Source organism: Rousettus aegyptiacus, unplaced genomic scaffold, assembly GCF_014176215.1.
Source record: "Rousettus aegyptiacus isolate mRouAeg1 unplaced genomic scaffold, mRouAeg1.p scaffold_m13_p_2, whole genome shotgun sequence".
In the NCBI taxonomy this organism is placed as follows: Eukaryota; Metazoa; Chordata; class Mammalia; order Chiroptera; family Pteropodidae; genus Rousettus; species Rousettus aegyptiacus.
In genome coordinates, this window is record NW_023416295.1 from 25370874 (window position 1) to 25385844 (window position 14971).

Below are 14971 nucleotides of genomic sequence, written 5' to 3' on the forward strand. Positions count from 1 at the left end.
TCCTTTTTATACTCCTTTAGGTCAGAATGGAGTCTATGAATCGACCCTACACTTCACTTATGCCCCTTTTAGCCCCACAACCTAAACCAGTCAACCCCTACACTGCCTCGCAGCCTTCACCTCCTCTACCGCCCCCGCCCCCACCCCCTCCTCCTCCTCCCCCACCTCCCCCTCCCCCTCCCCCTCCTCTGCCCAGCCAATCTGCACCTTCTGGAGGTTCAGCAGCCACAATGTTTGTCAAGTACAGCACAATAACCAGGCTGCAGAATGCTTCTCAGCATTCAGGACCCCTGTTTAAGCCTCCACCATCCTCAGTGATGCAGCCTCTGTCCTCAACCTCACAGTCAGTAAAGCCTCAGATCCTGGTGCCCCCCAATGGAGTTGTTCCCCCACCCCCTCCCCCGCCCCCACCCCCGACTCCCGGTTCGGCTATGGCTCAGCTAAAACCGGCACCCTGCGCCCAGTCCCTTCCACAGTTCAGCCCACCACCTCCTCCACTGAAGATTCACCATGTTCAGCATGTTATTCAAGCAGCTCCTCCAACACCCCCACCGCCTCCTGTCCCTGCACCCCTCCCTCCTCAAGCCCCCCCCAAACCTCTAGTGACAATGCCACCAACCAGCACCAAGACTGTGTCACCTGCTGTGACACAAGCTGTGCCACCCATACCTACTCCTCCAGTTCCCCCAGCAAAAAAGCCGCCGGCTTTTCCTGTTTCTCACGTTCCACCCTCTCCTGCTGCTCCTGCGGGTCCAGTGCCCCCACCCACCTTCCCCAAACATCAGAGCTTCTCTGTAAGACCACCTCCCTCTCCACTGTCCCCAGTGCCCTCCACAGTGAAGCAGATAGCCAGCCAGTTCCCCCCGCCTCCCACCCCTCCTCCCGTGGAGTCGCAGCCCTTGAAGCCAGTCTCAGCCAGTGTAGCCCCACAGTCCCCTCCTGCTGTGAAAGCAAAACCCAAGTGGCAGCCCAGTTCAGTCCCCGTCCCGTCTCCAGATTTCCCTCCTCCTCCTCCTGAGAGCAGCCTGGTGTTCCCTCCTCCTCCTCCTCCTCCTCCACCTCCACCGCCACCGCCACCACCTCCAGCCCCAGCCCCAGCCCCAGCCCCGCCGCCACCACCAGCTACACCCACAGCTTCTCCTGCTCCTGACAGAAGTGGATCTCCAGGCAGAAAGACCAGTAAGACGTCTAGCCCTGGGGGGAAGAAGCCTCCCCCAACCCCACAACGGAACTCCAGCATTAAGTCCAGCACTTGTGCAGAGCTCCCTGAGCCTAAGAGACCCTCGGTGGACAGTCTAGTCAGCAGGTTTGCTTCGCCAGCAGAACTTTCAGGGTCTCCCAGCAAGGAGACCCCATCACCACCTGCAGCGCCCCCCAAACCTGGAAAACTAAATCTTTCTGGAGTTAACCTTCCCGGAATTCTCCTGCAGGGAGGTGTGGCAGCAAAAGCACCTGTCATTAGTGGCCGTGGCAAGGACTCTGTTGCAGAATTCCCTTCTCCTCCCTCGGACTCTGATTTTCCACCCCCTCCACCTGAAATCGAGCTGCCTCCACCCCCCATAGAGATCCCAGCAGTGTTCTCGGGAAACACTTCTCCCAAAGTGGCAGTTGTTAATCCTCAGCCACAGTCATGGTCCAAAACATCAGTGAAGAAGGCCCCTCCACCCACACGGCCCAAACGGAATGACAGCACCCGCCTCACTCAAGCAGAGATTTCTGAGCAGCCAACCATGGCCACAGTTGCGCCGCAAGTGCCCACCTCGCCCAAATCCAGCCTTAGTGTCCAGCCTGGATTCCTGGCTGACCTTAACAGGACACTGCAACGGAAGTCCATCACCCGGCACGGCTCGCTCTCCTCCCGCATGTCCAGAGCAGAACCCACAGCTACCATGGATGACATGGCATTGCCCCCACCGCCCCCTGAACTGCTTTCTGATCAACAGAAAGCTGGTTACGGAGGCAGTCACATATCAGGCTATGCAACGTTGCGGAGAGGACCTCCTCCCGCTCCCCCCAAAAGAGACCAGAACACCAAGCTCTCGAGAGACTGGTAGTTACTGCAGGACTTTATCATCACGGTGTCTGTAATCAGTTCTACAATCAGCTCACCTGATCATCTAGGAAGTCAGGTATTCAAAGCCTCCTGGTATGTTATTCAGGTAGTATCCCGCTATGTGTGTGTGTGTGTGTGTGTGTAACTGAGAGTGATTCTATTTATTTCTTTTCTCTTCTAATCTGAAAATAAGTTTTGTGTGTTTTGGGTGGATGAGGCATGGAAGGGGATGTGTGTCCTGTCCCTTATGATTTCTATTATCATGTGGATTGGACCAAAAAAAACTTCTGATGACTTATGTAGAAGGTATTTTTTAAGAGTCTATGTATGGCCTATCTGTGCATGTTGTATATTATCTATTAAGGAATAGATGTATAATGTGCCATTTCTCAGTTTGAGAAGACAACCAGAATGTTTGGTGTTATCTGTGGGGCTTCTGTGTTTTTTCCCCCAGTTGGCTGAAGTTAGAACTGCTTGACTGACATTTCATTACTATACATAAAGGGGCACTTTAAATCAGGAAAATCTCTTCACTTCATGTAACGGGTAAATAATGCAGTATGGGAAAATTTTCAGACACTATCTGTACCTGCTTGTGCACAGTAAGTAAATACATGGCAAACTAAACCATTCTAGTTGTAGTACTGCAGCAGTGATCCCACCCAGATCTAGGATGTGCTATGTCACAGGTAAGCTCTTTGCCTACAGTACATTGATAATTTAGTACTCTAATCCTGGATAGTTCTTTCTATACTGCTGGAATCCTTTCATGGGCTGTGTGAAGCTTCATCATGCTTGGTGATCCTTCTTTGACTTATTGTAATATTCAACACAATACCTTGGAATGCTCAGTCCCAGTATGTCTTTGGGTCACCAGTCACGTGCTTTAGGTAGCTATTGATATTAGGTATCTGTGGACAGTTGCTATTATCAGATATACCCATCCTGTGACCAGTACAGCGCTTCATTATGAAAAACAAAATCACCTTCTGAAATGTGTCTTTTTTGTGTATTGCTCTCTAGAAGGATGGGGTGATTAAAAAAAAACAAAACTGGCCCCTGTGCAGGTATTATTAATCAGGTTGTATATGCATTGTAATGTGTGATACAAAGAATTCCTTTAAGTAAGCGACTCTCATAAAGGGAGAGGGAAAGAAATAAGGTTTGTTGATACTGGAGCACACTAGGACTTTTGCCTATTGTCGACTGGTTGTGGAGATTGGTCCAGGTGTTCTAATATAGTAGTCCAAGTACAGTAAGTGACATTACATATTATGCATGTTCGACTTGGCATAACGTGAAATCATTGCTCTAATGACACACTACAATTCTGTATGCTTCACACTACACTACTTTTTTTTTTTTTCCTGTGAATTTTCCTTGATATCTGAGAGAAATATGATGATAAATTGTTAGGAATACAATCTCAGAGCTGCTCTTAAAAGAATAAAAGCTAGCCATCCCAGCAATGGTAAATGAGCACATCTTGTAATGAAAGTCTCTGCCTGTTTTAACTAGGCATTGCCAGTGTAAAGTACAAAAGTCTTTGACACTGTCCTGTAAGGAAAAAAGTGATTCCAATGCAGTGGGGGCAGATGGTAAATAATCCCCCCCAAAATTAAAGTTGTACTGTGTACACAAGACACCCATATAACTCATTCTCCAAGAAAGTACTGTGTCATAAATAGAATTGGTGGCACCTCTCCTTTGCCATATCTCCGGGATATTGTCCAATATATTCATGTGGTTATAGAGCAATAATATATATACCATTGTGTATTTTTTTTAAAGCCTTGCTCCTTTAAAATATACTTTTTGGATATTTTCAGTGGTTTACAAAGTTTTCTGTGCTTGATATTGTTATGCTTTATGAAGTGACCTTTAACACATCTGCATTATTAATTTCAGCATGCACAGCGTTTTGGGTAATGTTTGAGTATAGATTGCCAAGCTCCACTGTGACTCACGAGTGAAGTAATTTCCCATAGTCTCTGCCTGCGGTTTTATATTCTAAGAATCATCCTTATTTGTGGGGTAAAGAATTAAGACTATGAATCCAGTGATACATTTATCACTACGGTGTTTGTGGTGGTTTTTTTTACATGAAGGTGGGTAACTTCGATTTCAGTCATATACCTTCAAATCAACCTTCCTTCATCCATGGTGTGAGCCCTAAGACACAGCCTTTGTTTTTTTTTCAGTGTGGGTTTTTCTGAGACTTCCTGCTTCTGTCAGTCTTGATGATAGCCATCCTAGACAGATGCTTTTGGTGTATCATTTTCTGAAAGAGCAGACATCCTTTAGACAGGGGTCCCAAACCCCCGGGCCGTGGACCAGTACTGGTCTGTGGCCTGTTAGGAGGAACCCAGCCGCACAGCAGGAGGTGAGCGGCGGGCAAGCAAGCTAAACTTCATCTGTATTTGCAGCTGCTTCCCAGCACCACCACGTCAGCTCATCAGGCATTAGATTCTCATTAGCGCACCAGTCTCTGGTGCCAAAAAGGTCGGGGACCGCTGCTTTAGAACACTAAGACACCAAGAGAGATGGGGCAGAGGAGGAACTGTCATTTTTACCCCAGTCCAGTGGCCTGTCTGACAACAGGTTGTTTCTCTCTACATTTCTCCGAAGATGGAGGTGGTTATTAATGAACTTTTTCTTTGTTATGTGTGAAACAACTGAATCAAAAAAACAAACAACAACAACAAAAAAAACCCCACACAGATACTTTAGATTATACTTCTAGTGATTTACTGCCTGGTGGGTTTTTTTAAACTGGATTTTGGGGTGGGAGATATAGTTTTATGGATTTTTTTTTTTTTTTTTTTGCGACTATGTTTTTGTGACTGCTCCTTTTCTCTGATGTGTTTATGGTAAACACCTACTGCCAGATGACACTAGCACTGTGCCTTCTTTCACTGCCTTCCGCTCAGCAGCTCTAACCCAGCATAAGCTTCTTCAGGTCAGCGAAGAAAGTCTGGACAGTTGACTTGGCTGTACTGAAAAATGAACAGCATGGATGACCTCAGCATGCTATTGAGGGCAGTGCAGATGGGGGCCCTGTTAGAGCTAGTGACCTGTTTACTTGCGGCACCCTTAACTTCTACCACAATTTCAAAATTGAATCACCTTATACTTAAAGTTTTGGCACTGACTCTGAAGGTCAGCAACAACTTACATCAGGTTCATAGGTACTACTATAAATGTTAGACTATTCTCTATTGAAATTTTATCAGCTTGGCCTTTACTAAAATATATTTTCTTTCCTTACTGTAATTCACTTGGGAAAAGTAACTCTTCCTAAGGTTTTTACAGATAACCCATTTAACTGTAAATTGGATTTTTTTTTAATTTCTGAGACTTTAAAATGAGAAAGACTGCTCTTTAAATAGGAAATGATTTTTATCAGGAAATTTCAGTGTAATATAGACATGGTCTTTTACAGTCCTTTAAAAATCAAGGTGCTCCTGGCCACTGAGATGGCACATTCTGTTAAGGGCTGTGAACTATCTTGGAAGTCTCCTCTCTATGTAAATTTACTTGCCACTTAAAACAATGCTGAGTTAATCTAAACAAAACTGGGGGATCATGAATAATAATTCCAGTATACTGACAACTCCGAGATTAAGGTTAATAGGAGCTGTGCATCTATTAAGAGTTTCAGAAGGTGCTATTTTGGGAGACTATAGCTGCTAATAAGCATGGGTCACGGATGTATTTATAAATTAGCCTGAAAAAAAATTCAGGGAATGATGTGGATTATGATTTGACTATGAATGATGCCACCAACAGAACCTTTTGTCACCTTTTCCTCAGTTACAGTTGGGTAAAAAGTTGTTATTACCCAACTTTTTCATATATCTTCAGAGCTAAAATTATAACTGATATAATCTCACAGATTTTGTTCAAGTTTAGACCAGTTACCTGTATGACTAAGTAAACCTTTGTGACAATTCAGAGTTGAGATTTGATCTACAGAGAGATGAAAGTAGAACAAAATTTAAAGTATCCCACCCACTCTAAGATTTATTTTCCTTTATAAAGCCAATAGAACATTTCTACACCTTTACCAGTCTATCCCTCAAATTAAACACATATTCCGTTGCTGTGCCCTTGGAAGGTCTATATGTAAAAGAAATCTGAAATTTAGCTGTAGAATAAACTTGCTAAATAAAAATAAGCGAAACAAGATACTTACTTGATAAACACTTGAAGGAAAAAAAGTCTCCAACTGATTTGCTTTTTGCTTGTTGAAGTAATGAACTATTTGGAAGAGAAAACAATATTTGCTATAATCCCCAGTGCCTTGAATTCTTTTGGAATAGCATTAAAAAAAAAAAAAAATCCAACAAGCAAACTTTGAGGTGCTAATGAAAGAGAGGGAAGGAATTTCTAGTTTATACAGAAATAGAAAAAATGACTATCTCACCAGAGATGGCTTCCTCTACCTTAACGGGGACTGGCTGCTTTCTACCAAAGACATGGAGAGAAGTGAGGTGCATCAGGGTGACAGTGAATACTACATATTTAAAAGATGGCAGATTTCAGAAGTATGTTGATCACAGATGGCAGATAACACAAAACTCTTAACTGTTGATGCCTCAACCTCTTTTTAGGTAGAGCATGCTTGAAACAGGAAAACAATCTTGCATTTTGGGAACTGTCCATTGTTCGTTAAATTTACTGTAACCTAATACCAAAAGCTGCCAATTTCCATGATTCCCGCCCCTGTATTTTTTCTCTATTTGTAAATAATCTCTTAGAAAATAAGCATTAACTGGAATGTTTCAAATGATTTTGCTTAATTTTTATTATCGACCATTAGTGAACTCCTTTTATAGAAATGTACATTTAAAATATTAGCTTGTGCTTAATGTTGTAAAAACATTGTTTACTGTTTTAAAAGAAAATTACACATTATATTTAATTGGGATTGTTCCTTCTCTTCCCATGTCTTTAAAAAATTGAGTCAAGGCTCTCACTGACATCTAGCCTGTGGGAGCTTTGCTATAAATAAGTAAAATAGATACAGTGTAGGAATATACTTTTTTAAAGCATGACAAAGAAGGCAAAAGGAACTGCATTATAAAGTATCTGATAGAGGATGTTATTCAAACAATTATGCACAGCTTGGTAAAGATGACGTTACAATTTTTCTTTCAGCTTTGTTCCTGTTATTCTGCTTAAATGTACGCTCCCATTTCATTATGTGCCTTGCTTCCTGATTGTGCAAACCTATATATATATAGATATATATATATATGAGAGAAATATATTCAGTACTACTGACGTTTTTGTTCTACTGCTGGATTAAGTTATTTTCCAAGTTACTCTTGCCAGTTACTGTCAGTGAACTATTGTAATGGCTTAGGACAGTTGTCATACAGTCAGTGTAAATTTTTCAGTTATGTTTTCACTATGTCAGCTTACCCAATCCTTAATAAAAAGAATACATAGATTTCATTTAAACATGGGGGTCTTTACTTGACTGTTTGTGAATCGGCACCATTAAGAATCTGATTTTACTGTTAATGTAGGGGTATCCAGAAATAAGCTGTGCAATAAAAACTAAGTGCGATGGTAAATAAACTACAATTTGATGTATTCATTGGTTGACCTTTAAGTAAAGACTACACCAACGAACTAGGGAGCTTTGGTTATTAAATACATTGGCAATTAAGTGATAACCGTTTACAAAGATGTTTTCTTTAAACAAAGTACAACTAGGTATAAACTAGTACAAGAGATCCTTTTTCTTCAAAGCTTTTGGTATCACAGTTGTGTTGGACTGGCTGCTACATCAAAGTATGTATAAATGTGTATTCTAATATATTTACAGATCACTGTCATTTACCTAAACTAGGGTGAAAAAAATAGAAGCTCTTATATTCAAATAATTTTATGTGTTTGGGGGAAAGTGATCAGAAAACTTCAGGTTCACTTACAGCAAAAATAAGGACAGAAAATTATTTAGAACAGCTGTCGAAGAAAAATTTCATTGAAGGAAAGAAATCGCAGATGAAAATTGTTTTAGGGCTCAACATTTTCAATATTTGAAGTTTTTAAGACTTAAAAAAAGGAGCGCCCTGACTTACGGCAAGCAAGAGGACTCTCTCCAACATGCTCAAACTTACCACTTTAGAAAGGGGTTACTTGCATAATAATATTCACAAGACAGATAAACTTTGTGGGATTTTATTTAGGTCAGGTTCTTTTAGTACACAGCAACAATTCCAAATACAATTTTAAAATTAAAAAGTGAATGCTCTCCCCTCATATGGAGGTGGTTAATGGCACACAGAAACATCACTGGCAACAGACCGCTCCCTCAAGTTTTTCTGCACTGTTTTTTCTAAACTTAGAACACCAATCTTACCCCTCTGGGAGCTAAAAGTACAACTGGCCAGATCACAAACTGTTTACGTTCTTTTTTGTAAATCATTTTCTTCTTAAGAAAAAAGATGCATGGACACAGAATATGATAAAAACTGCTTTTCCATAGAATTCTGAATTTGCAAAAGACATTTCCATTTTAATGTGAAAATAAGCTTTTAGTTTTGTTTTTTTTTTTTTTTTTTACAAAAAAATCGCAAGATTTAGCAAGGATCATTTATACACAGCTAGGCCCTGTCTCATTTGTTGATTTTTTAAAAAAAAGATTTGTGAAATAAATTCTCAATAAATAGGAACAAAGGTCAGCATAGAGAAAAGAAGATAATGAGCTCAATGCCTCTGTTTAACACAGAACTGTTTTTATGAGGCTCTCTCAAATAAGGCTGTTTGCTATGCTCCAGCCAGTGCTGAAATATTTTTGCTACATATACACCTAATGGAAAAGATCATTTTTGCTGAGTGTAGTTTTTGAAGGGTTAAGATGAAGATTTGTCACTAAATAAGGTTGTACTTAATACACTCCTTTAAACAAGTTTGAATACTCTGATGGTATTTATCAAGACAGCAAATCTTTTCAAGTATCTGCCTGAAGACACCAAGTAAAATCTGATCTAGCTCTAAAATTCTGTGACTAAGTAAATCATGTGAGAGAGATCACCACCTTATTGCCATTCAATCCCCATTCTTTTCAAAGAGTTAGCAATCACCTGCCACCTCCTTCATTAAACTCTTCAAAGGGAAAGGTGGCCTTACTCTCCACAGAGGAGAAAAAGTAAAACAGTTCCTAATGCAGAAAGGTCACAGAAGGATAAAGCAAACTACCATCATTCTGATGCCTCTCAAACAGAAAAATCTTAAGTAATCATCTTTAATCAACATAAGACTGTCAAGGAGCACAGCTACATTATGGACATCACTGTAAAAGATGCATAAAACATTCTCTCTGGCTGGGTAATAAGAGGAGGGAAGGAGGGATGACATGTCTCACCCAGAGACTTGAGAACACAGCCGAAGCAGCAGGCCCTTGCCAACCCTACGGTGCCTCTGGGAAATAGCCAAAAGATGGAAAATAAGGAACTAGACATCTAAAAAGATTCATATTTATTTCAAACAGGCTGAATCTCTCAAGTGTAGATTTTGACACATTAACACTTTTTGTTTGGGATTTACTGCCTTCGCCATAAAGCCAACAAGTTGACAACTATTTTCATTCACATCCCCATGGCCTTTCAAACAGTAATACCAAAAAATAATTTAAGTCACTTAAAAAAAAAAAAAAAAAGGATAAAAGGAGTGGGCACCAACCAAGAAACATTTCAGGAAGAAAAATCCCCTCCCATAAATTCTCTCTATCCTGATAATGTTTGCTTACTGGTCAGCAGATTTTAGACTTGGATCATCTTTGCCACAATATTACATAGCATGTAAGATTTCTACATTCACTCGCAATTCCTACTGCCAACCATCTAGTCTCAAAGTTCATTAAAAAAATAGAGGAAACTTACATTAAACAAGAAACACTATCCTCACAGACTATTAATAGCATGCAATCTATGAAATATTACATACATTAAAAGTCTCCAATTACTGCAGGCCTGGCCCATCATCATTATATAGTATCCTTCCAAGACAATATATAGAATTCAAAACTACAAAAATTTAAAATATGTAGAAAATCCACCGAAAGGTATTGTTTAAAAAAAAAAAATCACTCACATTAGTACTAAATTATATAGAAAAAATCAGTTGACTCTTGGATCCCCCGCTGGTCTTCAGTAGGAAGGACTTCACCAGTGTCCTCTGCACTCCCCAGTCCAGCGGGGGTCCGACAGGCAAGCCGGTCACCACCAACTCTCGTTGCACAGTTGTCTTCTCTGCTGTAGTGTGAGCTGTGGGAACTACGTTGAATTTCAAAATACCTTCTGCCTTATTAAATCCACCTAGCTTTCTCAGCAGAAAGCTATTTAATAAGCTGGAACATCTAATTTCAAAACAATTTTCCTAGTTAAAAAACCAACTATGAAGAATTTAGCCTATTCAAGTGTGGTCTAGGTTGGATCCATAATGAAGCTGAAGGCTCAGAGGACAATCAGGGCCATTACTTTGAAGGAAAACAGAATAAAGGATGTCAAGCTGACCTAACAAAGCATGAAGTGGAATGTGGATCTGAGGCAAGCTAATGAAATTTAAATTCAAAGCTTTAGAGACAGTTAAAAGCAAAATAGGTGTCTTGGACTATGTGGGGGGAAGACCCTGAAACATTAAAAAAAAAAAAGTCTTGATAAGGGAACTCTACATCTGGGTCTCAGTTAAAAGGTGATGAAGTTCTGTGCTCAGATAAATTCACAAGTGGAATATTAACTTCTGCCTAAACAACCTGAATTCCTTCACACATTATTATGCATGTTCATTTTTCAATCAAATTTCTCTATGCACTATCTCATGTTCAAGGCCTACATTTGAAATAGTTGACTCTTGAACAACATGGGGGTTAGGGACACTGTAATCCCTTATATGAAATTGTGTAAAATAATGCATACAGTTGGTACTTCACATCTGGATTCCTGACTGTGGACTTAAGATACTATTTTTGATCTGTAGTTGGTTGAATCCACAAATGCAAAACCTGGGGATATGGAGGGCCGACTATATATTTTTTGAAAAAATTTCACATGTTAAGTCGAACTGTGCAGTTCAAATCTGTGTTGTTTAAGGATCAACTGTATTTGCATTATTTCCTCTCCCCTTTGACCCAGCACAGGGAGGTTGGTTACCTGACAAAGCTCTCCTCTGGCCAAGTCACTGGGACTGGAAAGAACCCATGACAGCTTTGGACCTGATCATGAGCTAGTCCTTCAGCACAGTATTCTATGTGCTGAGCAGCAAGCCCTCCTGGAGTTTTTCAATATTTATTATATTGATTACAGAAGTGATGATTAAAGCCATCTGCCTTACAAACTCCACTGAATTTAAAGTTATAATTGGGCAGATAAAAAATACATTGTTTCTCTCAAAGTTACCTCAATTTTTATCTGTTACTGAACAAGTACTTGGTTTTATCCCACTATTCTTAGTCTGAGATATAAAGTTCAAATTCTTAGCAAGAGCAGCTACTTCAGAGGCCAACCACAAAATCAAGAGAGTATTTACCTTTTCTAAAGTTAAGTTAGTAAACAGCTCAGCAGCAGCTAACACTGACCATTTAATAACTTCCAAAAGAACAATAGCAAGCCTTTTATTCCCAGTGACTATCAACAAACTTGAAAAATAACTGCTATTTCCCGAAAAAGTTTTTTTCTAAATGGTGAGTAAACAGTTCATCTGACTTCCAAGATCCTACTCCTCAAAACAGTGCCTAAGGCAAGAGTTCAGGACGCCTATAGAGCAAAATGTTTTTCTACAGTTCAGTCTCCGGAACCTTCACACCTAGCTTCACACAGTCACTTCAGCATATGAACCAGGCTACCGCACACACACAACTAGGTGTACTGGCCATCAGTGGCAATGCAGTCTCATGCAGCAGCAGCACATTTAAATCGAACTGGCAATTGTCAACCACCCTCAATGTATGGAGACTCATTTCAGTGACCCTCATAATCTACAAACTGAGAAACATAAAGGGATGCAAGTCAGTTTAGCATTAATTCTGATGCACTCAAGTGCTGAGAGAATGCAGAATTTACAGTTAAAGAGGAAATGAGCCATCTGAACAACTATAAAAATGGTTAAGTATGGTATTTAAATAACAGTTCCCTCCTCCTCACACAAGTGGAAGACAGGGTGGGGCTAGGGTACTCAGTAGGCCACAAGACTAACCCTTTCGCACAGGCACTATAGAACATTCAATGCCACAGATTCTGCAGGAGGAGAAATCCCACGGGTGTACAGTATTCCTGAGAAAAATCCCAGATTTTGTTCTGAATCAGTCTTAACCTGATTTGTTTTACATAGTTATGCCGTTATACCGGTGACAATTTCAGAAATGGTCACTTTATTTCAATCCAGACAGCTCAGCATAGTACAAATGATGGCAGAAAGATCCATTTGCACACTCAGCTTGCTTTCTTGTTTGTTTTAATACTGGGGGATAAACCGAAAAAAACGTAAGTAGTTTTTATCATTTGTATCCTTCATTTGTATCCTTCATTCGTTTCATTGGAGGGGAATCCCAGGGCCTTTTGATAATCTGGGAAAACCTGACTATTCTTTTGAGGGAAACAGCCCTGCTTAGCTTTACTCAGAATAATGCATGATAGACTCAACATAATTCCCGGGAAAGAGCCCAGTCACTCCATTCATAACGCCCTCATACCAACCATCGTCGTTCTTCTTGATGACATAAATAATGGCTCCTTCCTGAAAGGACAGCTCATCTTCTTTGTCTTTTGTATAATCATAAATTGCCACAACTAGAGGGGGAAAAAATGGGATATGAGAGAGAATAACATTCTTAAAAAGAACCAAATAAATGAATATCCATCCTTTTCCAACTTCTGCAGTACTTTAAAAACACAGTGACTTTCTAAATAGACCAAAAAAAATTTTCCCCCAAATACCCAGTCCTATAAAATGGAATCCTATCTTCTGGGGGAGATTAGGTTCAAAACAGTAGAAAGGACAAAAAAATCAAAGTACCTTTCAACAGCCTATGGGGAAATATCTCTTTGACATGAGAACAATCCCAGAATCAGGAAAGATGACAATTTCTTCAGATGAGCTTGTGCTGAAGCACCATGTTGTGTAAAAATACATATCTTTAACCATTAGAATTATATTAGTGCGGTGAGCTATGAGAGGCAAATGAGATAAAGGAATAGCAGATTTACGCCCTCCTCACTTTCTGGAGCCCATATCTATTCACTGAATAGACAGACACTGGCTGAATTCTGACAAGTTATACGTGTGAATGATGGGAGTTCACTATATGTAGTCTTTCATAATACATGGTGCATATGGCACCAAATAAACATATTCACAGTAACAGACTAAAAGTGTTAAGGAAACCAAGATACCTGTAAGCTCTCCTGTGATTTTCACTGCTTAAGTAACTTGGTAGGTAGGGACTTTCAACAATAACTGTGGGATAATCTGTGGTTCCTAAGTATTATTACATCTATCTCAACAGTTCAGATAAATTAGGATACCCTATAACTTGCTCAAATACAAGTGAAAATTCATCTTTTTAATAAAAAGATCCTCTGTACCTTTTTTGTATCACTCAGAATTCACTCATTAACAATCTCCACTCATTCTGAGAAGCATATAACTTTGTTAGTTTCTTATGCAACTGTAATCCTCATAAATAAGAAACTACGACAGCAATGTTTGAAATAGTGCAACTTGCCCCAGTAAAGCTGTGTTTCTGGCTTGTTTAATAAAGTTAAATGGCTTTCTTAAACTCTGAATATTCGCCATTACAGTGATCTATTAAGGATGTCAGAAAACACTTTCGAGGGGCCTAGGAAGAGTTTAGTGCTTATTTCTCAAAATACAACTAAACCCCTAAACAAATATAATTAAATGACATACAAGTTTAACTATAAATATAAAATGAGATGTATTTACTATTATTTCTAGTCAATTTAATATTTTTAGCTTTTTTTTAAGTTAATAACATTCTTGATGCTTACAGAAATGCAAACCTATTGCAAAGTAATTCAGAAGAGAACATCCCCTGTTAATTCTACCTCCTAATCGCTCAAATACAACACCTCTCTATCATCGTAATCACTGCCACCGTCAGTGCAGCAGCCTTTAAACTGGGGGTACCTAAAGATTTTCTAAGCAGTATGAGAGCCAGATAAGAGATAAGAGTCTTTGGGAGACTCAACTTTCTAGAGTCTCAACTTTTATAAATACTATTCCAAAAACTAATCTGCTTGAGATAATACCTTTGGTCAGGCATCAGTCATAAAAAGTTCTCCTTTCCTGTTTATCATTCTCCCACTTAACAAAAGTACAGTGGTGCACTGTCTTAAAATACAAAACACTTCTGGGTGCCAAAGGAGCAATTCAAGACTGATGTGGTATTAAAGAGAATTACTCCACTAAGTAACCCAACCTGTTTGCAAGTTAGGTGGCTCCATTCCTTTGCTTTTAACAAAAATTAAGACTAGACAGGTAACTGAAGGAGTTAAAAGATTTGAGTGACAGTGCCACATGGAAAAGACTTCCACTGCATCTACTTATTAATGGAAACAAGGTTTTTGGCACCATTACTTTAGGTGAAACCCTCATCTCTTCCTTAGAAAGGTATCCTACCTAGTCTCCCAACTCCTGTTTTCCTTTGTAATGTACTCTACACTATTATCAGGTAACTTTAAAAAAAAAAGTTTAGATATAAGTACATGAAGACTTAACCTGCTTAAAAATCTGCCACAACTTTCCCTCTACCAAGATTTAAAAAAAAAAAACAAACCAAAAAAAAACACCTCAGCACGGTATTCAAGGCCTTCCATCACTAATTACAACTTACCTCCCCACTCTACACTCATACTCCGGCCACTCTTCCTACAACCCACCCGTGTC

The 14971-nt window shown here is 39.8% G+C and overlaps 2 protein-coding genes across 47 annotated transcripts in view; one reads left to right on the plus strand and one right to left on the minus strand.

Moving 5' to 3' along the window:
* Window positions 1-4755, plus strand: part of RAPH1 (Ras association (RalGDS/AF-6) and pleckstrin homology domains 1) — a 73636-nt gene extending 68881 nt beyond the window's left edge. For 3 of the 4 annotated variants that reach the window (XM_036237814.1, XM_036237813.1, XM_016161927.2), the window contains exon 14: window positions 21-4755. In XM_036237814.1, coding sequence (XP_036093707.1) covers window positions 21-2054 — 2034 coding nt within the window. In that variant the 3' untranslated portion in view covers window positions 2055-4755. The remainder of the gene's footprint in view (window positions 1-20) is intronic. The other variant, XM_036237816.1, reaches the window with a different exon arrangement.
* A 3474-nt stretch (window positions 4756-8229) lies between these two features.
* The window catches only part of ABI2 (abl interactor 2), a 78541-nt gene continuing 71799 nt past the window's right edge, over window positions 8230-14971 (minus strand). For 16 of the 43 annotated variants that reach the window (XM_016161938.2, XM_016161940.2, XM_016161932.2 and 13 more), the window contains 2 exons: window positions 12760-12852; window positions 8230-12523 (listed from right to left, as the gene is read on the minus strand). In XM_016161938.2, the coding sequence (XP_016017424.2) occupies window positions 12435-12523; window positions 12760-12852 (182 nt within the window). In that variant the 3' untranslated portion in view covers window positions 8230-12434. Of the gene's footprint in view, window positions 12853-14971 lie in introns of all 43 variants that reach the window. The other 27 variants (XM_036237819.1, XM_036237838.1, XM_036237820.1 and 24 more) reach the window with 4 other exon arrangements.